Source organism: Gossypium raimondii, chromosome 8 (assembly GCF_025698545.1).
Source record: "Gossypium raimondii isolate GPD5lz chromosome 8, ASM2569854v1, whole genome shotgun sequence".
NCBI classification, from domain to species: Eukaryota; Viridiplantae; Streptophyta; class Magnoliopsida; order Malvales; family Malvaceae; genus Gossypium; species Gossypium raimondii.
Genome location: NC_068572.1, coordinates 58130523 through 58154366, shown reverse-complemented (window position 1 = coordinate 58154366; position 23844 = coordinate 58130523). Strand labels below are relative to the sequence as shown.

The 23844-nt window shown below is 34.0% G+C and overlaps 6 protein-coding genes across 9 annotated transcripts; 1 reads left to right on the top strand and 5 right to left on the bottom strand.

Annotated features, from left to right (window-relative positions):
- Positions 1–570: 570 nt before the first annotated feature.
- LOC105792499 (uncharacterized) lies at positions 571–1272 on the bottom strand. The gene has a single exon (XM_012621103.2). The coding sequence runs from the start codon at positions 1194–1196 to the stop codon at positions 684–686; it is 513 nt and encodes a 170-aa protein (XP_012476557.1). The 5' UTR covers positions 1197–1272; the 3' UTR covers positions 571–683.
- A 1184-nt stretch (positions 1273–2456) lies between these two features.
- Positions 2457–4076, top strand: LOC105792500 (60S ribosomal protein L18-3). The gene is given in 6 exon segments (XM_052634369.1): positions 2457–2575; positions 2675–2764; positions 2854–2982; positions 3072–3278; positions 3777–3891; positions 3894–4076. Coding segments are annotated over 6 exon segments (585 nt in total). The 5' UTR covers positions 2457–2572; the 3' UTR covers positions 3935–4076.
- Positions 4077–6284: 2208 nt separating this feature from the next.
- LOC105792497 (uncharacterized) lies at positions 6285–8698 on the bottom strand. 3 transcript variants are annotated; one of them, XM_012621102.2, is made up of 6 exons: positions 8400–8698; positions 7704–7782; positions 7559–7621; positions 7116–7160; positions 6965–7021; positions 6285–6889 (listed from the first exon to the last, which is right to left on the bottom strand). In XM_012621102.2, the coding sequence occupies exons 1-6, from the start codon at positions 8606–8608 to the stop codon at positions 6830–6832; spliced, it is 513 nt and encodes a 170-aa protein (XP_012476556.1). In that variant the 5' UTR covers positions 8609–8698; the 3' UTR covers positions 6285–6829. The 3 variants fall into 3 exon arrangements, with proteins under 3 accessions (XP_012476556.1, XP_012476554.1, XP_012476555.1); XM_012621100.2 differs by having other exon boundaries at positions 6285–6839; XM_012621101.2 differs by having other exon boundaries at positions 6285–6839; positions 7704–7779.
- Positions 8699–11932: 3234 nt separating this feature from the next.
- Positions 11933–15176, bottom strand: LOC105792496 (probable pectinesterase/pectinesterase inhibitor 21). The gene is made up of 2 exons (XM_012621096.2): positions 13359–15176; positions 11933–13264 (listed from the first exon to the last, which is right to left on the bottom strand). Exons 1-2 carry the CDS (start codon positions 14950–14952, stop codon positions 12027–12029), a joined length of 2832 nt encoding a protein of 943 aa, XP_012476550.2. The 5' UTR covers positions 14953–15176; the 3' UTR covers positions 11933–12026.
- Positions 15177–16885: 1709 nt separating this feature from the next.
- LOC105792495 (pectinesterase) lies at positions 16886–18691 on the bottom strand. The gene is made up of 2 exons (XM_012621095.2): positions 17705–18691; positions 16886–17627 (listed from the first exon to the last, which is right to left on the bottom strand). Exons 1-2 carry the CDS (start codon positions 18687–18689, stop codon positions 16933–16935), a joined length of 1680 nt encoding a protein of 559 aa, XP_012476549.1. The 5' UTR covers positions 18690–18691; the 3' UTR covers positions 16886–16932.
- A 130-nt stretch (positions 18692–18821) lies between these two features.
- On the bottom strand, positions 18822–22108 carry LOC105792494 (uncharacterized). 2 transcript variants are annotated; one of them, XM_052634182.1, is made up of 8 exons: positions 21818–22108; positions 21566–21683; positions 20971–21351; positions 20638–20892; positions 20038–20555; positions 19833–19957; positions 19500–19660; positions 18822–19427 (listed from the first exon to the last, which is right to left on the bottom strand). In XM_052634182.1, exons 1-8 carry the CDS (start codon positions 22051–22053, stop codon positions 18933–18935), a joined length of 2289 nt encoding a protein of 762 aa, XP_052490142.1. In that variant the 5' UTR covers positions 22054–22108; the 3' UTR covers positions 18822–18932. The 2 variants fall into 2 exon arrangements, with proteins under 2 accessions (XP_052490142.1, XP_012476548.1); XM_012621094.2 differs by having other exon boundaries at positions 20638–20889.
- Positions 22109–23844: the final 1736 nt, after the last annotated feature.

Here is a 23844-nt window from a genome sequence, read left to right as displayed (position 1 = left end):
AACATTTTGAGCTGACACTTGCTAAACTACCCTGGTATCTAAGGACCAAAAAGAGGACCCATAGGCTATAGCTAACCTTCCCAGTCCCTATGAATACCTTCCAGGACAAATGGTAAATGAAGGCAAGAAGAATATAATCCTAAAGTGAGTTTAGATGGGCAGTGCGTTTACCTGCGGTTAGTGTAAAAACAGCGGTGGTGGTGAGATTAGATACTATAGTGATACTGTAGCGTGAGACAAAAAGTAAGCTAAACACACCGCACCGCACCCAATCGCCCATCCAAACCCACCCCTATTCTGCTCAAATTCTAACTATTTGATTATCCCCCAACCTTCATAAGTAGTGGCTCTCCACATTTTTCACAGTGCCATCCCATTTTATGACATAGCTATACTAAACTTTAGAAGTAACCAGCCTGCATTAACATCATAATTGAAGGGGGGAAAACCCTTTCTGTATGGTTAGATGTAATCATGATGTTAACACAATGGAGTTAATAAACATTATGAACAAACAAACCTGAAGACCAAATCAAGCAAAATTATAAGCAAACATCAAAAAGCAAACAATTTAACAAAATAAGCCATCATTCATTCATTCCATTGAGCAAGAACACCAATAAAATTCATGTGACAGAGTTCAATACATCAAATTATCCCCTCATTTCAAACTTGGGTTCTAATCAAGCAGAAACAAAAGGGATTTCCCTAATCTTCCTTACTTTCTGATCATTGCATATAAGCTTACATTCACACTGAGGGCTGTCTTCAAAACTATCCATAGGAAAACCAGCACCAGCAATCCCTACTGAGAATTCAAGCTCATCCCCATTCCTTGACACTTCAACAACATTAACCCAGAAGAAAAGGAACTTCACACTTATACCTTCCAATCTTGCAAGCTTCCCATTTGAAATATACCCTCTAATGGTATTCTTGTATCTCAATTTATAAGTCCTTTGAAGCGTAAAGGTACAAGTACCATTCAAGAAAGCTGAGAATTCACCTGTTATAGGGTCTAGATCATAGCCAGTAACACCTGCTGGGAGAAGACCAGCAGGGAAGTTGAAATCCATGAGAACTTCATAGGCTGTTGGCTTATTGTCTTCAAAGGAGATTGTCTCTGAGACAAACGATTGAACAATTAAAAGGTAAAAGAAGAGAAATTTTGGTGAACATATGAAGAAACAACCCATTTTTCTCACCTTCTCTTTTCACTTCCTTCCCTTGTTTCTTCCATTGCTGTTCCACATATGTTTACATATATAGAAGTCTTGCAATCCAAGCTATGGGGTGTTCTTTTTCAATCAAGAAAACAGTACTTGAAGACATGTAGACAAAGAGGAAACTGGCCAAGTATTTTCCTTCATCAACAAGATTCTGCAAAACAGTGTAGCATTAAAGAGTATCTGTTTCATTTTGGAGCTTGAAAAGTACTATTATGTTCAGCCGAAGGAACCTTAAGAAGGAACCTTCCCATGCCGTTTATTTCATCTTTTTTCACTCAAATTAAAGTCATAACTATACCAGAAAAAATATAAAAATCCAGAACAACAAGAATGAACTCTACCTCTAAATTCTTGAAAAAAAAAATCTCTACTTCATTAAATTATATGATAATTGATAAATTTAAGTTCTTATATTACACTTAATTTGAGGTTTAATATTCCAGTGGCGTTAGGCGCTCCGGCTCCTCTAAAATGAAATTTTTTCATTTAGACTCTTTATAATTTATAAAATTTTAATTAGTAATGGTAAAATTGCACTTTGATCCTCCAAAAATAATAAAATTTGATTTAATCTTTTAAAATTATAAAGAGATAAATTATTAAAATTGTGAAATTACATTTTACTACTGCAAAAGTATACAATTTAGTTCTAACCCCCGAAAAAAATTTCTGACTCCACCATTGAACTCACCTTCTCCCAAAAGTTGTGTCTAGAATTAGGAAACCACCAAAACTCTTTTTTATTTCTTGAAAAGAAAATAAAATAAATGGCACTAAACCTTATTTCTCTATTTTAAAATTTTATTAAATTATTTCTAAAACCTTTTAATTTTATGAATTTAATCCTTCTACTTTTTAAATTTCAAAAATCAAATCCAACTATTAACATTGTTAAAATTATTTTGTTAAAAATCGATTCATTACAATATCATTTTTTAGTTACATTGCTTCAAAGTGTTAAAATGTCACGTTAACAAGTTTAGCAAAAATAAAATGAAATTCAGGTTCAACTACTGATGATTGGACTTGAATTTTGAAATCCGAAAAATATAGGGACTAAATTCTAAATTTATGAAGAGTAGAGAGACTTATGGCATATTTTAACCTTTACTAAATCAATATCCACCAAAACCTGAAATTGGGCCGGATATCAGATCTATGAATCTTGAATCCCCTATTAAAAGAAAGCCCGTTTATCAATAAAGGACCATGATCCAAATCAATAAACCCAACTCTACCTAATTGCCCAATTTCACAAAATACAAATTCAAAAACCTTAACCCTTGCTACTCAGTCAGACCCGGCGCTTCTTCCACTTCACCACCACCGTGAAAGCTCCAGCAATGGTCTCTTTCCCTCTTTTCCCAGTTTCATCTTTTTTACTTAAAAATATGAAAAAGAAAGTTCTAATATTTCTCTTGTTTTCTTCGTCTTTTCATTAACAGGGGATTGATTTGGTTGCAGGAGGTAAGAGCAAGAAGTCCAAAAGGACAGCTCCCAAATCCGATGATATTTACCTTAAACTTCTCGTCAAGGTCTTACCTTTTATCTTCCACTCTCTGTATAGAAAAATGTCTACTCTTTTTTTTGGAGTAAATGATCTGATTTTTGTTTTGGGTTATAGCTTTATCGTTTCCTTGTAAGAAGAGCTGGGAGCAACTTCAATGCTGTGATATTGAAACGCTTGTTTATGCGCAAAGTTAACAAGCCTCCACTATCTCTGTCTAGGCTTATTCAATTCATGAATTGAAAGGTATTTTATTTGTGGTTCTGGGTTTTTAGGATCTTTAAATTATTGTTGGTTTGGGGTTTAATACCTTTTTGTACATAAATAAATTGTAGGAGGATAAGATTGGTGTTGTAGTGGGGACTGTGACAGATGATATTAGGGTTTATGAGGTTCCAGCTTTGACGGTTACAGCTCTTAGGTTTACTGAGACTGCTAGAGCTAGGATTGAGAAGGCTGGTGGGGAATGCTTGACTTTTGATCAGCTTGCTTTGAGGGCTCCTTTGGGTCAGAACACGATATCAATCCTTCCCTTGCATTTTGTTTCGAGTTGTTATGCTACATTAGTTAGTTCAAATGTATGTATGTTGATTCAGTTGACATTTTTGAGTCCTATTTTTTTGAAATTTTTATTGCTTATTTGTTCATTTATTGAAACTCTTAGGAGTTGAAATGCCGGTTTTACTTCCATGCACTATTAAAAACGTTACAGGGATGATTTCTCGAAAACATAATGTGCCCGAAGTTTGTCTCTTTACAATGTGAATGTACTAGTTTGTTAAGTTTACTTGTTAAGGATATTGGTGCTCTTTTCTATATAACTTGATTAAGTTTAATGTATTTATTCATTCTTTTGAAATGTAGTCCGGATTGGTTAAACTTTTCTCGATACCGAGTGTCTCTCGGTATACAGAGAAATCAAATACACCCTTTGACTGGAAATGAAATAAGTTAAGACCGATCCTTCGGCTTATATTATGTCTTGTGAAAGAAGAAAATGGCGTCTGGATTTATTTCAGTTACTTTGGATGGAACTGCAGGTGCTACTGCGAGGTCCAAAGAACGCTCGTGAAGCAGTTAAACACTTTGGTCCAGCACCTGGTGTGCCTCACAGCCATTCTAAGCCTTATGTGCGGTCAAAGGGGAGGAAGTTCGAGGGGCTAGAGGAAGAAGGAATAGCAAGGGATTTAGGGTTTAAGCATAGGCTTTGTAGTTGATAATGAGTCCTGTCTGCCATTTTATTACTGCAAACAAATCTTGCTTACTGGATTTAGGGTTCACTTCTGGTGTGAACATCTTTCGTATTTATGGTATAAAGTGGAGTATGTTTGAGCATTCAATTTTGATTCAAATTTTGATCCTATTTTATTTGATCTTAAAAAAGCACAAGAATCTGTTTAATTAGACTCAAACGTAGAATTGATTTTAACCTCAAATTATTTGAACCTAAAATGATTTTTCTGAAATAATCTAACCTTTTGAACTCAATGAAATTATCTAAAATTCAATACATGGAATAAATATAAAAAAAGTTCAAAAAAATTCTAAACACAAACAAGTAATTTAGGGATAAGAATGAAATTTTAATTTACAGTATGCAATGCTTTCTTGTAGCTTCTTTGTTTGATCGATGCTACTTTGCATTAGAGTTTACTTTTTAAAAGTAAAGCTGATTTAGGAGCCTAAAACTGTGATTTGCCAAAATAAAATTTGACGAATTAAAATTTAATAATTTTCACGTACCTAACCATTTTAATTTATAATTTTCTAGTATTTTAATTATTTTCATTCATATTGGATCATTGGAGTTTTTGGGTTAAAAATTAGACACAAAATAATTTGTTCGAACAAAATTTATAAGTTACTCAAAGAATTTAATAAACGCAAATTTGGTGGTTTTTGGACCCATTCAATTGGTTCTAGTTGGGCAAAAAAATCAGCTCCGGTTCTTTTGGTCGAAAACAATTCAAAAGCAATTTTAAACAGTTTCATTGGAAAGGAATTCGAAATCTTTTTTAGACCAATGAATCAACCAGTTATCGATTCATCAATCAATCCATGTCTTTGATGATGCTTTACCACCGCGTAAAACCCTATAAATTTCAATGCGAGAGGGACTGCGTTAAAGATTAACAGTTCAGTCCTTCTATATGTCAAAAGCTGCCGACTTCATTTACCTCAAAATGGAGCTCAAACCATCACAAAAATCAGGTTGAGTTTTGAGCTATGAGTCTTTTATTTGCCATCAATCTTCCCCTACTTTACTTCTTTATCTGTTTATACTTTCTGGCATTTCCAAGCATATCGGTTGGGCATTTTGACAACAATAATCCATTTTCCCTGGAAAATAATTTCAGTAACTCCAGAAACCAAGAAACTAAAATAAATAAAACAACCTATTTTTCAAAGAGAAATATGTAATCCAGTAACATTGGAGCACATCTCCATGGAAACATAAACAGGGAGAAAGCTCAAGCAGAAAGGATCAACTTAAAGCATCGCTTTACGCACAGATAAAATCCTAAGAACCATTCACTGCGACAGTGGATTCCGAGGAAGAACTATGTGCGACCAATAAACATTAATCAATTTTTCAAAAAAAGAAAGATCGAATTATGTAGCGAACATGGATAGCGGCGCCTAGATTCTCAGCAGATTTTGGGAAAACCCTACCTCAATGGCCTGGAACAGACGTACTGACCGCGTTTAAATAGATACAGCGATACAATTTCAATGACGATAATACCCTCGTTGCAAACTTCTTATTTATCCTTTTTTTTAAAATATTTAATTCATCAATCAATTTTATATATTTTTTGGCTCAATTAATCCATTATATATTTGAGGTAACTGAAAATATATTCTTGCAAACAATAACTTGTCACTGGTTCTAATTTGAAGTAATAATATTTTTATTTACATTATATTTAATAAAAAAGGGGAAATAAATAAAAGAAAAATAAAGATACAAAGATAAAAATGAATTTTTTAAGCATAAGAAAATGGAAAATTTAAATAATAGAAGTAAAACCATAAATATAATTTTTTAGAATAAATAATTTTTTATTGCTAGTGAATTTGAATATTTTCTTCCCACATTTGAAGAATTTGAAGAAAAAATGTACACTTTCATAAACCAATGGGACCTACGAATCATGATTCATGAATTCAACTAATTGTAGCTATTAAACCAATTTATTCAATTAAAATACAAATATTTAAAACTTTATTAATATTAAATAAGTAATTATAATTAGTTAAAAGAACATATATTTTGCTTAATAGTATGGTCTTCAATACATGAATATGAGGTAAAACCTCAAATACCAAATCCAAATATAGTAAAAATTAAACACAACCTTATACTTTGTACCAGTTTCTTATTCATTCATGAAAATGCGTCAAACCATAAAAGAAAGTATTGTATGAAACAATGATGCGGATCATCTATAACTCTTTCCCAATAGTTTAATATCACATCAACATTTTCATCCTAAATTTTAGGATTTTCATCCCTAAAAAATAAAATCCAAATGAAAATCATGAAATTAAGGATAAAATAGCGATGTAGCATTAAATTATTAAAAAATAATATCCTTATTTCATATAATCCTTTCTCGACCATAAAAACTACCAGCTTCCGATTAAAATTCTACACTGAAAAAAACTATAACCTATAATCAACCATCAAATATAAAAGAAAGACCAGACAACTGAATCTTGTTTTTTCAACACTGACAAAAACTATAACCTATAATCAACCATCAAATAAACATCTCAAATATGAAAGAAAACACCAAACCCATAAAATACAACACACCAAAATCTGATGAATTGACCGTATTTATCACACGGCTTCAAGCTGAAGTGACCAATACCCTACATTCCCTCAGGACTGAGGAAAATTCGACCTTTCAATGTGACTGCGAAGCATGATAACATGTTCTCCAAAATGATAGTTCCGCTGATCTTACATTCATGATGCAGTTCGAAATTTGGGCTCTACCAAGTCAATCAAAACTAGCATTTAAGAACTTCAACAACTCATTTCTTTTACTCTCGGCCGCTTTATCTTCCTTTGACTTGTTGAGTTTCAAGAGAATCTAGAATGATATAACAAGAACAATAGTAGAGTATGAATTACCATGAGTGCCTGTATCATTACATCTGCACGTTACATTGAGACTACAAACAAATCCTTTCTGCATCCGCAGCAAGATCGGGTTACCTTTTTGCCAGAGACCACACTGCGACGGGTACCATCATCCTTGTCACGCCCAAGAAACTGTATAAAGCATATGAAGGTTAGTATGGGCCACAGAGAGAGAGAGCCAAGGAGGGGGAACAATATCATGAACCACTAGACAGCAAAGAAGGACCTTAGAAAGCTGTACGGGACTGCTACTTTGTTCATCCTGCTGCTTCTATATATAACTCCAATTGCCAGGACAAACCAGACCCAGAACAATAATCCAAGTCAATTGCACCCAGTCATCATGTCACAGACCCCAGCTCCAATTTCAAAGAGCCAATCCATAGAACAGGCAAACGTATTATAAGCACCTCGGAAATGTCATGTTATAAGCATTCTCAAAGGTAAATTAATACTGGAAATTTCAAATCAATATCCATAAGAATAAACTAATGAACCAAAATATTAAAAACTTCAGCACAGTCCCACCAGATGGATATGCAAGGAAAACAAACCAAATCACCAGAAAAGCAACAGTTCGAAGAATCACAACTTAGATATACCATTCATTATTACACACTTTGTGGAGGGAAAGATGCATGGATGCAAACATAGTGAATAGTGGCCTACCTCTTTAAGTTTGTTCTTCTGACGTCTATGTCGATAACTCTTGCTCCGTTCTTTTTCCTTTGACTAAAGGCAAAACAGTAACAAAGTGAGCCTTATAGGTGACTGCATTAAAACGAGAAGCACAAATGGAGCACCAAAAACTCACCTTCTTTTGCCTTTCACTTTTCTTGTGCCTCTTTGAATGGCTGGACTCATTATCACTATCCGAAAAACTGTTACTCCTGCTATAATTAAGCAGTCTTAGAATATCAAGAAACCTATCTGCGTGAAGGTTACTAGTAGGCAAACTAATAAAGAAAAAACAGTTTCATATAATTTTACAAACATCCATGTATAGCATAAAAGGTGCTTAAACAAAATCTTTAAAAAGAATGGCGACTTGTTCTTGCCCAGAATTGCCTAATATAAGTTGCTTCACTTGGAAACTCCAAATGTTTTCAAAATTTTTTGGCTAATTCAAATACCTTCAATTCCATTGGTATAAAATACATGTTGGACAAATCTATCCAATGTACTATAAACAAATTCCATTCGATGGCAATAAGAATAGGCAATTCTATCCTTTGATTCATGATCACCCACATTAGATATACAAAAGAAGCTATAACTTGGATTAGTTTTCAAGGTTCAAGCCTCTCCTAATCTTACCTTAACCCGTCAAAATTAAAGTTAGAAACGAGAGTAAACAATTCATTACGATCTTAACACAAAATATTTAGTTTAAAACCACGAAAAGGTTCCTCAAGAAAATTTCCAACTATCTTAGTTCGTAGAAACACCTAACCCAAAACAGCGATTAATAACAAATAATGTTAAAATATATATTTTTATTCTTTTTTACCTGGAGGAATCAGAATCGGAAGAATGACGGCGATGCTTCTTCCGACGTCGTTTACCGAGCGAACGACTCTTCTTTCGGATCTTGAAAGAATCTCTGTCTCTGTCGCGGCGGTTAGAGCGATGACGACGTCTTTTGCCGTGTGAGGATGACGTGTCAGAGAAGGAATCCGAGTAAGAGTACGAGGTGGCTGAGGACGACGAGGCCGCCATTGACGCACCAAAAAAAGAAAAGAGAAGAATTTTCAGGGTTTTCAGATTTGGGAGACTTTTGGGAGGCAAAGGGCAATCCGCAAGCCATTCCCCTTTGCTTTATTTTTTAAATATTTTCCACTAATTTCTTTTTGGCTTAATACCAATTTAGTCCTTGTACAATAAGTAAGTTACCAATTTCACTTTGCCCTCACCTATCACGACTAATGTCCAAATAAAATTCAAAGTAATCACCTTCCTACTATGATGTGGAAAATCGTATTCTCCTTGCATACATATTCTTTCGACTATCTAAGCATATAAACCCTCTAGAATCAAGTTTAACTTTTTAAATCTCTCTACAAAAATAATGTTTCTGAGCTGTTACAATGAAAACATCTCACGATCCAAATCACCAGATAATTTTAATCAAATTTCTCTATATTATCCGTAGATAATAATACTATTAGTATAGATGATTTTTCAGAAGAAATCGAAGACGGCGACAATAATAATTTTTTAAAAGAAGAAGAAGATTATGATAGTGATGGTAATGACAAAGATTACTTCAATGATCACCAGATTGCTTTGATAATCACCCTTTGTTCAAAGGAGATTATCATGTCTCTTATTGTCTAGACAAAACACTGATTTAGAAGTTGGAAATAGAATTATTACGCTCTGCATGGCTCTTGAACTTATAGTGGAAAATCAAACTCCCTTGTCTTTACAATTTCGGATTCATAACTATTTGAAATTATGTGGTTTTGACATTCAGTTACGATTCGAGATTCAAAACTTATCGAAAGGGAAAATTTAAAATTTCCCATTGTGGGCTTTTGGAATTCAGTGAGCATGAAGATGGTGTAGTGTTCTTACTGGATTGGATGATAAAATTGTAATGTCAATTCTGCTCCTCCTTTGAATTACAAAGGGCCTGCAATTAAACTCAAAATTCCAAGTTCGAAAATTGGGAATAAGCCGAAATTTCAAACTCTTTAGATTTATTTTTATTTTTATTTTTATTTTTAACTTACAAATGTTTTTGGGAACAAAACTCGATTCAATTCGAAAATTTTTTGGATTTCCAAGTTTATTTATTCTGATTCAATTTTAAAATTTGAATAATTTAAATAAGCAAATTAATCTCTCTCAAAGAAAATTACAACAACAAAAATCACTTACACCGACGTAAGTAAATTGGAGCAATATAAACCATCTCTTTGAATGATAAAAAGAAAAAATCTTTCAAGTTATTTATTCATATATTTCTATGTATTATATATATATATATATATGGAGTAATCTATTTACACTATTGTAAGACTGAAATAATTTTATATTTTAATGATAAAAAAATACATAACAAATTGAGGAGGAAGATGTAATTGGCAAAGATTCACATTAACAAACATGAAAAGTAAAACTAGTTATGATAGTAAGGTAATTGAAATGTATGATTACTTAACATATATATTAGAGTTATATGTCAAGTTTGTCGATATAGAGAAACGTGGTTCGAGTTTGACATAGTTTCAATTAATTTATTTCGGGAACAGGAAGTAGAAGGTCCAACCACACTGTTGTGCGGTGATTTCACGGCCTTATTGTAAAGCTTATATCAGGAAACATTGAAATCATCAATGGAAAAACATTCCTAATTTTCAAGCTTCGATTACAATTTTAGCATACATTCAGGGTTAGCTGGTAAATAGAAAGCAAAGATTTTAACACGACATTCTGTGAGTGCCTTTAATTTGAACATCGAAATGTTGATGCCCTATGCTAGAAACACTTATGGGGGTATGCATCAAGTTACACAGTCATGCCAACCACCTGCACTAGTGAAGGGACATCCAATCCAATACATGATTCAACAACTTGGGTTGATAACGAATAAGAAGTTGAAACTAATAATGATATATATAATCAAGGAGTCTAGACCCAACGGTTTGAAAATTGCATTATTTTCTAAACCAAACATTGTTCCTATCAGACCAGAGGGGAGTGATTTTGATAGTAAAGGTCTGGACAATGTTGAAGGAACCCAACCAGATTTTATGACGTATGAACCTCCGCCCTACATACTTAACTGTACACTCACCGCACAAAAGATAATGTATGTGTTTCAATTTTCCATCTCTTTAAAGCACTAATAAGTGCGAGCTTCAATTTAGTCTCATCGAGCATACAAAATATGTGTACGGATCTCGCCTTATTTAAGTACTATTTCATAATACATGGTGTTCTTGAACTTAAATTGTGTATATATATTTCAATAATTCGATCTTCGTCCTAATTATATAAACATAAAAATTTTTAAAAAATACAATAATTACTATCAATTTAATAATGATATTAAAAATAAAATAAATAATATTAACATGATATAAACATGAAAAATTTTAAAATATATATAATAATTATCAACAACTTAACAATGATATTAACTAAAACAAAAATATGATAATATTTTTTATCATTTGTAATTAGGAGGCGACTATGTATTGATGATCCAAACGCGTTGACATTTTTAAATTTTGTAAGTTTATCGTATTAAATATGATTAATTAATTTAAAAACAAAATAGATTAAAATTTATAATATTATTAGATTTTCTCTAAATTAACAATTTATTTAACATAAAAACTATGAAAATAAAATAAATTACCTTATATTACTAAAGATCTTTGAAATATGAAAATAAAAAGGAAGAAATTACTAATAACTTGTAACTGCAAAGAAAAAAAGTTGGATTTTTTTTAGAGGTTTAGAGATTAGAAAATCGAGAGAAAAAGAGATTGAGGATGAAAATTAGAAAAGATGGACGAAATTGAATGGAAAAAGATGATAAGGTGAAGGGTTTATATAGTATTAGTGTTTGAGGCAATAAAATTTGTAACTTCTGGTCCAATAAGAAAAGGAAAGTTGAATTACCTAATGGTAGGTAAGTGGTGGAGTCAAGGTCGAAATTAGATCGTATATTTTTATGATAATAAAAATATAATTTTATTATTTTAATAGTTTATATTTTATATTTTTTAAATGATTAAAATTTTTATTATTATTTTTAAGAGAATTAAAATACAATTTTATTATTACTAAATTAAAATTTTATAAATTATAAAACAACTAAATAAAAATTTGGAGTGCCATATTATAATTTACAATCCTTTGTGAGAGATATTTGATGAATAAAATAATGCTTTAGAATTTGGAAGCCTGAATTAAAAAGAATTAATTAAATAGATAAAAGATCATAGAAAGGTTGATCTTTTATCTACCAAATTATTTTAATTAATTAATTTATATATTAACCAAAAACAAAAAAACAAAATTAGATAGTTGTCCCTGGAAGGAGCTGATACCTTTGCTGCATCAGTAATTTAATATATAATATATAAAAAATATTATAGAAATGTATAATATAATTTAGAAATTAAGCCTGGGTTATTGATTTCAACTCAACTTTTCCATGGTGCTTCTTGGATTTCTTCCCTTTCTTCTTCCCTTTCCCACGGTGCTTCTTCCCTTTTCCATGGTGCTTCTTCCCTTTTCCATGGTGCTTCTTTTTCTTGTGTTTAAGTTTCTTCAGCTTTATCTCCCCTTTGTGTGCGGCTTTACTAGCGGAAAGATTTGGGGAGATAGGGATCACCCCATTATATTCAGGTTTACTAGCGGAAAGATCTGGGGAGATAGGGATCACCCCATTATTTTCAGGTTTACTAGCGGAAAGATCTGGGGAGACAGGCATCACCCCATTATTTTCAGGTTTACTAGCGGAAAGATCTGGAGAGATAGGCATCACCCCATTATTTTCAGGTTTACTAGCGGAAAGATCTGGGGAGATAGGGATCAACCCACTGTTTTCGGGTTTACTAGCGGGAACATCTGGGGAGGTAGGGATGAACCCATTGTTTTCGGGTTTACTAGCGGGAACATCTGGGGACGTAGGGATCAACCCTTTGTCTTCAGCTTTACCAATGGAAAGATCTGGGATGTAAGGGACTCCGGACTCCTTAATCCAAGCATCGCCGACGTCGAAGAACTTGGGTGGAGTGTAGTTAATGGCCTCTGCCTCGTTAAGCAACCTAACTCCGGCCCATTTAACACGAAGGGAAGTGGAAGCACCAGGGCCAGTGTTATTGAACTCGGCGTATTGGCAAAGATTTGTCGGTTCTTTGGGATCCCAACTGGTCCAACCTTCGGGGTGTACCATATCGTCAATGTAAGTTTGCATGATGATAGCCCTGGATAGCTTACCCCATGGACGACCAAGGAATGCTGGGAATTCGTTCTTCACTGGTGCAAGTTCAGCATCTGGGATGATTTCACTGTCCATGATCACAAAAGCTGTGGGCTGATTATGGTCCAATCTTTTTTGTGCCGTAACAACGTTTTGTTGTCCTAATTGTGGCTTCCGGACAAGGAATTTGCATTTTTGGAAGACCGCCGCCGAATCGCCGAATACGAAATCGATTGTTCCAGAGATGGTGCATTCACGGAAGAATTGGCGTTTGCTGAATACGTAAAGTGTGTCTTGGTAACCATCTATCGAGCAGTTGTAGAACACTCCAAAATCTGACTGTAACCTTAACGCCACCGCTTGTGCTTTCAATGGCCCGGCCGAGTTCTCGAACGCAATGTTCTTGGCAAAAAAGTGGTCTCCATCGACACCTGCAAGCAACACAACATATGCAACCACAATTACAATATACATATATATAAATAGAGATAGGGTTGTAGTAGTCTATAAATTTATAATAATTACCGACGGTAGCAGTGAAGTAGGTAGTGGGTTTTCCATCAGGACCGGTACTGATATTACCGGTGATTTTGGTTTTTTCTTTACCATCTCCAACCAGCGCAACATGGGTCAAATCGGAGGTGAAATCAACATTCTCAGCGTAAACTCCGGCCTTGACATAAATGACGAAAGGCTTGGTGGATCCGGAGGGGATTCTTTGTTTGGCTTCATTAAGGGTTTTGCAGTCTCCACTACCGTCCTGGGCCACAATAAGATCAGGCTTCAAATCAGTCGACATCAATCTCCTAGCTCCTGCTGGAATTTCGAGATCAATGTCCCTATGCCCCATAACGGAGAGGTCTTCGCCTTCTTGGAGCATCCGGCGGCGGTTCCAATCCTTGTTCCGTTCTAAAAATGATGTCCAATCGGAATGGCCGACAACCGGAAGTCCATCTTCGTCTTGGAGAAGACGGCGACGATTCCATTCCTTGTTTCGTTCTAAAAAGGATGTCCAGTCGGAATGGCCAATAACCGGAAGTCCATCTTCGTCTTGGAGAAGACGGCGACGATTCCATTCCTTGTTTCGTTCTAAAAAGGATGTCCAGTCGGAATGGCCAATAACCGGAAGTCCATCTTCGTCTTGGAGAAGACGGCGACGATTCCATTCCTTGTTTCGTTCTAAAAAAGAAGTCCAATCAGAATGGCCGACAACCGGAAGTTGATCTTCGTCTTGGAGAAGACGGCGACGATTCCATTCCTTGTTTCGTTCTAAAAAAGAAGTCCAATCAGAATGGCCGACAACCGGAAGTTGATCTTCGTCTTGGAGAAGACGGCGACGATTCCATTCCTTGTTTCGTTCTAAAAAAGAAGTCCAATCAGAATGGCCGACAACCGGAAGTTGATCTTCATCTTGGAGAAGACGGCGACGTTCAAACAGTCCGGCAAGCTCCAACTGTTTAAGTTGCTCCGATAACTCACAGGCGATGGCAAGACCATTCCTACTGAGTTGCATCGTGATGTTCAAGAACTTCTTCATTTTCTCCCCAGCTTCCGTTTTTGATTTGGTTTTTTCGAACCCATCTAAACAAGCTTGTTGGTTACTAATGGTAGCACTCAACCAAATCTTCATATCACCCAACAATTTATTCACCGTATTAACTTCTATCTTGTCAACAAGTTCAAGTGACTTGTTAAATTCCCTCATGGTAGAATTCAACAAAATCTTGCAGGCATCTAAAGCACTTCTAGTCCCTTCATCTTTCTCCAGATCCCTCAAAAGGGTGGAATTCGCCTGAGCTTGCTCCACGTACTTCATGGCCGCCTTAAACGCCGCTTGAATCAGGTCTTTAACATCGGTCTTGTTCCCAGCTTCATGTTGGAGCTGCTCTTCACATGTTTTCTTGAAAGTGGTTGGTTGACAAATCATTTTGATAGCCTTCTTGGAGGAAGTAACCTGAGCGTGTTTATTCCCATCTGTGGTTCCGTCGTCGTAGTCGCTGTCCTCTTCTTGGATGGTAACCCCGACTGTCACCGCCACCACCACGGCCACCAAGAGGAAAGAGGAGACCACGATTATAGCGATCCGCTTCTTCCTCTCAGAGTCATCCGAGCTCGACATAATCGTAAATTTTTTTTATTAAAAATGAAAACAAAATTGGAGGGGCAGCAAATTCAACTGCCAACTCCTTCGAAGGTAATGAAGCCCCTTCGAAGTGTGGTTGGCTTTTTTTCTTTTTTGATGATTCTTACTTAAAAGATCATGTTTCCATTGGAGATGAAGCCTTGCCTTTTATATATTGGATTTTGGTTATTTTTAGTATTATAACTTGAGGTTCCCCTACCACTTCGCAAACTCCAATGATTTTTTAGTTACCAATTTATTCTTATTTATGTTGTAATTTTTTATAAAAATAAAATTAAATAATAATTTAGTCTTTTTATTAAAAGCTTTATCTATCTGAATTGATAGGATTACAGACAGTAATATGTGACATATACGACATAAATGGATAAAAATTTTAATAAAAGGCCGATTTACTTTTTGATATAATATATACAAACTAATTTATTTATTTTTAAATATTTTATTAATTTTACCAATTTTATTTTATTTGTTTTACTCCAAAACCATAAAGCTATTTTAATCTTAGTATAAAAATCACCAATCGTGAATCGGTCTTGCACTTTAATTTATTTTGAGATAATTATGGTGTAAACTAAGATTCTTTTAGTTATACCAGCTTAACAGCTGGAGGTAATTATCAAAACTTTTCACTCAGGATTCAAATGTTGTCAGCATTTCAAATTAAATAAATTATTAGAAAATATAATATTTTTTAAAAAATTCAGTTCAATCGATTTTTAACCTAGTTTAACTGGTATTAATAAAAAAAATTAAAAATTAAACTAGTATATCACCTAATTCCCGATCCAACTAATCTGACCGATCAATACAGGCTGATTTTGAAAACACTGATTATCATCGAGCCAAAAGCGTGTTAAGAATGTAAGTTTAGCCTCAAACTTTATAAGACGGACGGGTAAATATTTATGATATGCATCTCAATTTTTATTATGCGTATTTTATTACTTCCATCAATTATATATATTATTTATTAAGTGTTTTACTAAGTTAGTGTCACCCTTTAACTAGGTGACCAACTCAATTAAAAAATTACAAAATATCTTTTCATAATTAAAATAAGTAATATTATTCGAGAATAATTTAATTTTTATTTAAAAACCAATAAAAATATACTTATGGAGGATTTAACCTGAACTAATTGCATTAGTAATACTTTAAGTTATCTCTCAGCTAAACATTTATTTTGATATTTTTATACATTTAAATATTTATTATACATTAATTTATATATTCGAGGATAATTTAGTTTTTATTTAAAAACTAATAAAAATATGCATATGATAGGATTTAAATTTGAACTAATTGCATTAGCAAACCGCCATGTAAGGTTTTAAATTATTGGAACTATCATTCTAATATTAGCCGGTAACAGTATCATAGAGGTCCATATACTAGAAGTCATATTGCATTTTGTTCCCTATATTCAAAAAATGGACAAATTAGTTCATGTACATTATATCAAAAAGTAAACTAGTCATTTTATTAAAAATTTTATCCTTTTTTACTGTTAAAAATTGCTCTCTGTTCGTCAGTAGGAGGTACGCGTGACATGCCACGTATCATTGTCTGGTTATTTTGTTAGTCAATAGCCATGGCAATTTTTAACAGTATAAATGGATGAACTTTTTAAGAAAAATGACCAATTTGTTCTTTAATTTAATATATATTAACTAATTTACTTATTTTTAAGCAAAAAAAAATACAATCTAATTTCTAGTAAAATAAACTTTCTTAATTTACTTACCAATATTAGTCACAATTATCCGAATTTTTAAAGTTATTCATTGAATGATAATCCAAGATAAAATAAATTCAAGAAAAACAATGCAAGAGAGTCAATTAAATAATTAACTATTTATTTTCATTTATAAAATAAAATAAAATAGCTCTTTATTTTTAGGCACCCAACTCATCATTTATTAACATGAATTCCGTAGTTAAAGCAAAAAGGTTTCAATCACGTAATCCCCCAAAATAATGAACACCAGTTGCAGGCAACCATTTATGACCTCCAATGAATCTTGCAACAGTGAAGTTAAGAGCTTCAGTTTTAGTCATATTATGGAAGCCAGGCCAATCCACTCTATCACCCGTATCTCTTCCTAAACCATAGTTATCATATTCCCCAAAATAAACTGTACTTAGTCCAAAATCTCCATCCCTTTTTTTCCAACCCTCATCTGCAACCAATCCATCCAAGCTACTACTCACATAAACCGTCCTCGAATAATCCTTCCATGGTCTTCCCAAATATATTTTCGTCAATCCCATGTTTGAGATTAAATCATCATTGGCTCTAATGAAGGAACTTATGATCGATATGCCCGTGTTTTGGCTCGGATCGGTCCTTCCTTGAGCAGTGATGACATCGTCTTGTGTTGGCAACGGTAGTCGAGCGTGTATGTAAGATTCTTGTATCACAGCGGCCGCATTGCCGAATATGAAATCAACGGTGCCTAAAATATGGCAGTTTACGTAGAATTGTCTGAAAGAGTGGACGTATAAGGTATTCCGGTATCCCTCGAACGTGCATCTATTAAATATGGATTGATCGGCTCCGTTTAGGACAGCGACGGCTTGGTACTTGCTCGGTCCAGCTGTGTTTCGAAATGTTATGTCCACTGCAATAAATTTCTTCCCAAAGACAGCTGCAGGTACAGAGAAGTTATACATTACATGAGTCAATAAAATGTGAAAGTTTTAAAAGCTAAATTATGATTTTTACCGAGTGTTGCTGAACTGAATGTGGTTGAGCCATCGCCAACGCTGCGATTTCCGGAGATTATCGTGGGGTTGGTGCTGAGACCGCCTACCAAAACCAAGTTCTGTTTATACTTTGGTATCGAAATGTACTCTTCGTAGACACCGGTAGGTATGTAAATCACATAGTATTCGTTGCTGTCACCGGTAACGTTCGGCATGGCTGTGATGGCATCGTTGATGGTTTTGAATTGGCCATCTCCATTATGTCTTACCATCACTACTTGTTTCACTGTAATTTTCCCATTTGTTAATGTCTTAACATCCCTTTTCCCAGTTGCATATTCATAAATTGTTTGTTTATCGTTAGAAGACATAAACACAGATAAAGGAGTGTAGGTATCATCAATCAACTTGTGAAAAACATGGTTTCTTTCTGGATTGGTCGAGCTATGAACCCAATGCTTTGAAACTGCAAGAGAAACACTGAAGCTCTTTGTTCCATTAGATTGTAAAAACCGGTCCTTAATTCTCGATGCTGACGGTGTCGATTCGAGTGCTTCGAGACATGTTTCTACATTAGTCAAAGCAGCGCTAAGCAAAGCGTGCAAATCATCAGCCTCGACGCTGTCTAAACTATCGGTAGAAGAATTGATTCTGTCTGATATTTGTGACAAGAAATCAACATTCTGATCGGCTAGAAACCGGCAATCCTCTAGGGCTTGTTTTGACGTCGAATTCGAAGGGTGTGCGAGGAAATGCTGATTGATTGAATCGAGGAAAGTACGAGCATTCAACAAGGAATGATGGATCGAGACCCTGCCATAGTCGAGGGTGTTGAACAACTTGTTAGAAGAAAAAAGATATTTGCAGAAATCTGCATGTGGGGTGTGTTTGCAAATGGAGTGTGTGTTAAGGGATGAAGAAGGAAAGCTAGCAACAGACTCAGAGAAGAGAAAGGTGAGAAGAAATATGATACAAAGGGCTGAAACCTTCATTTCCATGGCCATGAAGATTATTAAGAGGTTGGTGATGAAACAAGCTTCTATATTACACCTATATATACATATGAAAGTATTAATTAGTTAAGAAGTTCACTAAAAACCTTGGGAATTCAATGCATCGGTTTTTCCTGGATTCAATTTAAGTAATTACTATAATTTTATAACTCATGTTATATTTTAATGGTAGTATCTGCAAATAATAAAAAAAAATTAAAGAAAAGGGTATTAAAATCCTTTCTCAAGTATTTCTTATGTAATGATCCCTCGCCTGTACAACATATCACCGCCCTCGACCGGTGCCGGTTTTCTTGTGTTACCGGTATCTTCATGTTGTGCCATTACTTGGCTAGCATTCCAATACCAAGGTTGTAGATAAGGTGAAGTATTGGATGAGGATAGTGAAGAAGGATGGAGTACGATGGATCCCCAGTCTCTAGCGCCGACCTTCGCTTCCTTCAACCTCTGTCTTACCAATAAACCCCCGGCATCTTCCTTGGTCATCTCTGATACCGTACGTAATATCGAGATACAAAGTAGAAGGACCAAAATGGCATCTTCTTCGGGCGATAATTCTACCACTAACAGCCTCCAATTAAGCAGTGCTGTTGCTCTTCCTGTCGGATTCTCTTCGGTAAACCTTACGAGAGTCACGAATCCATCATCATCTTCCTGTTCGTCTTCTGCTACTTTGCTTTCGGTTTCTTTATCTCGATATTGCATTTTCCTGCCCCTCAACAACATCACCTACAAAATAATGCTAGTTTAAACTATGAACATCTCAGAAGGTGTTCAAAGAAACTAAAAGTTGGAACTTACAAATGAATCCGATGATTCTCTACTTTTCATGCTAAAACTTAGGCTGGAACTCGATGTCGAAGATCCGCAATTTATCAGTAACTCATCTCCTGTTGAAAACTGCCATGCTGCTTGCCACTGATCCGGAGATTCCTTCGGTGTTGCTGTTCCTACCACTTTCTCTGTACTAGATGGCAACAATAAGAGCAACAAATGCTTAAATTAGATTCCGCAGCATGAAAAAAATGCCATAAGTAACTGGAAAAGTCTGAGTCATCGATGTTAACAAAAGAAAATCAACAACTAACATGCTTCTTTGTTGAGCATACTACAAAATCGGATGAAGAAACATACCGGGAGCTCTACCGATAGAGCCGGCAACATAAGACCAAGAACCTTCACGAATCTCAATTATTCGATCCTCCCGATTTACGGCAGAAGGAGTTTCAGCTCCTCTTCTCCAAAACCCTTCTCCCACTCTGCCACACAGCATTCAAAAATTTGCATCAAATAGACAGAACAAATGTGCTTTATTTTATCCGGATATGATAAAACATACCTTATTCTAACAACAAAACACTCTCTCCCAGCATGGTCTAGAACCGTGCGAGACAACCAACGACCTTTCTGGGGCCGGTAATTGTTTAATTTTAGGATCACATCGGATATCATTGCTCCAGAATCATCCGTAACTCTATCCGGAACACATTTCAATAGGTATGGTGCTTGAACTGGGGGAGTTACAGAAGCAAGAACTCTTACTTGATCAATTTCTCTTGTCAAAGTAATAGAAGGTGCCCTTAGCAAATCATTCCAAGAAAATGGCATTGAGTTCACCAATTTACTTCCTTTGAAGCAGTGACCACCACGGCCACGAAACTCAACGATCAATCCTCGAGTTCCAAACTCACAGTACAAATGCCAAGCTTTCCGCCATGAATCATACGAAAAATCGGGGATCGATTTATCAAGCTTCAACTCCCTGTGACATCTTACCATCCGGAGACGGAGGAAATTGTGTTTCATGTCCCCATTCGTTGCCTTCATCCGAGCATTGAGCCTCACAAAAATGCATACCTGCATTGTTATGCCACTAAATCAATCTATAAGTACCCGTTTTTGACACATATTTGAATACCCGAGGAAGATACTAAATTACCTCAAGTAGGAATCTTGGGATCATGGACTTATATTTAGTGTTGACATCAACATCTGAAATCTCCCAATAGATTGGTCGCTTGGCCATAGCTATCTCACCTCCAGCTTTTTCATAAGGTTCATCGAAGGTTCTTTCCCAGATCTTGTTTGTTTCTTCCACTTCTTTTTCTTGCACTGTCTCCCATAACCCCACCACCTTCGCCATGTTTTCCCACATGTCCTTCAAATCATCTGCATATGCTGTTGGATAGCTCTGCTTCATTGTTCATCATACTCGTATTAGATATTCACCCAAATCCGAATAATACGATAATTGTTGAAAAGAAAAATCTACCTGGTGTGTAAGCAGCATTAGGAGAATATCAAAAGCAGGCACAAACCTAAAGCACCCATCTCCAAATCTTTGGATCATATATAGAAATCCTTTGTATCTTTGTCTAGCAGCTATCAAATACACTAACTCATACAAATATGGTTGTGAAAATTTTGAGTATAAAAGCTTGTGCTTTTGAACTTCATTGAAAAGATCTTCATTTAGTAATGGTGGGTCTTGAGAATCTGATTCTACTTCATTCTCAAAAGGTTCAGCCGGATATCTTTGAACCCAAATTTCTTTACATCTCATCAATGCATATTCTTCATTTTCCTCATTGAAAATCGATGGTTTTCCTATTAGTTTTGAGAACCTTGACTCGCAATATTTCTTGTAACCAACCTGAAAAAATATGAACAAACAAATTCAAGCTTTCCTATCAACCAAACAGAGTTTACAGTGAAAAATACAAGTAAAACCATTGATTTACAGATCATAAAAGAGTCAAAGAAAATACAGAAAAAAGCCTCTCTCTTTTTTCCTTCTTTCAAGTTTCAAGTAAATCATTTTCTCGCATTTTCCCGTCAACCAAACAGAATTAACAGTGAAAACTTACTGGATTCAAGGTGTGACAAAACCAAACCCATTCAACATCAAAAGGTGGCAAAACCAAAGGAGGCGTTGACCCCACCACCGTCAGATTAGAAATCAATGGCATCCATACCTCATCATACCTATAACCAAATAATCAAAAATAATAATAATAACTCCCATCATCACATTCAAGTATTCAACCTCAACCATCTGATCATATTACTTCTCTTCAATTAGCAAAACAAAATTAAAACAAAAAAAAAAAGAAGCTGACCTCCTTATTGCTTCAATAATAGTTGGTCTCTGATGAAGCCACTGACATTCATTAACACTTCTCAAGAACCCAACAATTCGTCTCGCCGCCGACACTAGATCGACACTGAGATGAACCGTGTCCATCTCCGATATATCGCTGAGACACCTTATTATCGACGGCGACAGCACCGACGAGACATTGTTTAAGGTACTTTGATTAAGACATATGGCAGAGTTGTTCTTTGCTTGAAACATGGATGAAAAGGAAAAGGAGTTTTCAGTTTGTTCTTTTTTGCAAGTAACATCACATGTAAATGTAATAATACTGTAATTTAAATAATTAAAGTGTGTGAAGAACAGTAGTTGAAAGTTTTTCTATAAAATGTTGTGGAGGATGGTAAAGAATTGGGTTAATGCAATTTTTGGCCCTTATACTTGGGAAGCATGTTCATTTTAATACCTAAACTTAGTAACTAGGTCTATTTTGGTCCCTAAATCTGGAAATATATAACAATTTGATGACATGACACTTTCAGGTTATACAATGTTATTAGGTCAACTATTTTTAAGTGATAATATGATGCAATTTTAGAGTGTCATGCCATCAAATTATATATTTTTCAAGTTCAGGATCAAAATGAACTTAATTATTTAGTTAAGGTATAAAAGGACAAAAAATGTAGGGCAAACTACACTAAAAATCACTAAACTATTAATAAGTTTACGATTAAGTCACTTAATTTTAAAAAATTATAAAATAACTATTAAATTATTCAAAATTTTATTTAAATCATTCGACTTTAATTTTTTAATTCAAAATAAATTTATTTACTAAATCTAAGTATTAAAGTGAAATATATATATATATATATATATATATATATGTCATTGTTAGATTGAAAGACAAAAGTTATACTAACCTTAAAGAAAATGTATTTTAGCCACGTGGCAAAAGGTGGTGAGGTAGAAGGTGGGTATGTGTCGGGGTAGTGTGGAAGAACTTAGATGATTCGTTTACTTTAATAATGATGCTTTTTGTCTGATAGTTGTAATAAATTAATGATGGTGGAAATACCTTTTATCCTAATCTTATATTAAATGTAGTTGGTTAAATTTATGATATTTTTATAATTTAATTAGTTTTTTTATCTGGTGCACGGGTTTATTAGAGGCAGTGATGGAGTTTGAAAATTTTTACACAGAATTAAATTGTATATTTTACGATATTAAAATATAATTTTATCATTTTAATAGTTTATATCTTTCTAAATTTTAAAGGGTTAAATCAAATTTTTATCATTTTTGAGGTGAGTATAATTTTACCATTACTTATTTAAAATTTTATAAATTATAAAGGACTAAATTAAATTTTTACTATTTTAGGGAGACCATGATCTCTTGGGTCTCTATTACGCTCCGCCACTTGACTATATGTATAAATTTTTAAAATATAATTTATTTATAATATTATGAATATAATTTACTTTTTAATATTTTGTATAAAATTTAACATTTTAAAGAAAATTTTAAACATTTATCATATTTTATATTTTAGAATTATGAAATCTTATAAAATCTAATATTTCATTCGATTTTGTAACAATACCTATACTAATCGAGTTAAGACTCAATTGACCCGTATGCGTGTGATGTTTTAAATAATACATATATATACAATTGTTTCCAACTTCTAATAAAATATAAAGGGTATTAAAAGGAAAATGGCGGAGAAAAACATAAATAAATTACAATAAATAAAAAGCTAAATTTAAAAACTATTATTAAATTGGGTATTTTGTTAGGTTGTAACATTTGAAAGACCATTAACGTTAATTAGAAAAAACGAAGACCGAATAAACTAAAACTGAACACAGAGGGCTTTTAAGATAATTATTCCATTTCTTATAGCTTTTAAGTATGAATTATTAATTGTATTAACAATAGTAAAAAGCGTCCATATAAAAATAATTTAAATTAAATAGACAATTTATTTTTAATTTTTTATTTAATTAGTTAACTATTTATTTTAAATATAAAATTAAAAAT

What these genes read in the sequence shown, in the direction of transcription:
- LOC105792499 (XM_012621103.2), bottom strand. Translation starts at nt 1,196, where the DNA reads ATGGGTTGTTTCTTCATATGTTCACCAAAATTTCTCTTCTTTTACCTT.
- LOC105792495 (XM_012621095.2), bottom strand. Translation starts at nt 18,689, where the DNA reads ATGGCCATGGAAATGAAGGTTTCAGCCCTTTGTATCATATTTCTTCTC. An exon ending in ATTCAGTTCAGCAACACTCG is followed by an intron (nt 17,628 to 17,704) that starts GTAAAAATCATA and finishes CTGTACCTGCAG; the next exon opens with CTGTCTTTGGGAAGAAATTT.
- LOC105792494 (XM_052634182.1), bottom strand. Translation starts at nt 22,053, where the DNA reads ATGTTTCAAGCAAAGAACAACTCTGCCATATGTCTTAATCAAAGTACC. An exon ending in TGTTTTGTTGTTAGAATAAG is followed by an intron (nt 19,958 to 20,037) that starts GTATGTTTTATC and finishes GCTGTGTGGCAG; the next exon opens with AGTGGGAGAAGGGTTTTGGA. An exon ending in GAGAATCATCGGATTCATTT is followed by an intron (nt 19,428 to 19,499) that starts GTAAGTTCCAAC and finishes ATTATTTTGTAG; the next exon opens with GTGATGTTGTTGAGGGGCAG.
- LOC105792497 (XM_012621100.2), bottom strand. Translation starts at nt 8,608, where the DNA reads ATGGCGGCCTCGTCGTCCTCAGCCACCTCGTACTCTTACTCGGATTCC. An exon ending in AAAGTGAAAGGCAAAAGAAG is followed by an intron (nt 7,622 to 7,703) that starts GTGAGTTTTTGG and finishes TTTTGCCTTTAG; the next exon opens with TCAAAGGAAAAAGAACGGAG. An exon ending in GTGTGGTCTCTGGCAAAAAG is followed by an intron (nt 6,840 to 6,964) that starts GTAACCCGATCT and finishes ATATCATTCTAG; the next exon opens with ATTCTCTTGAAACTCAACAA.
- LOC105792496 (XM_012621096.2), bottom strand. Translation starts at nt 14,952, where the DNA reads ATGTCGAGCTCGGATGACTCTGAGAGGAAGAAGCGGATCGCTATAATC. An exon ending in CTACTTCACTGCTACCGTCG is followed by an intron (nt 13,265 to 13,358) that starts GTAATTATTATA and finishes TGTTGCTTGCAG; the next exon opens with GTGTCGATGGAGACCACTTT.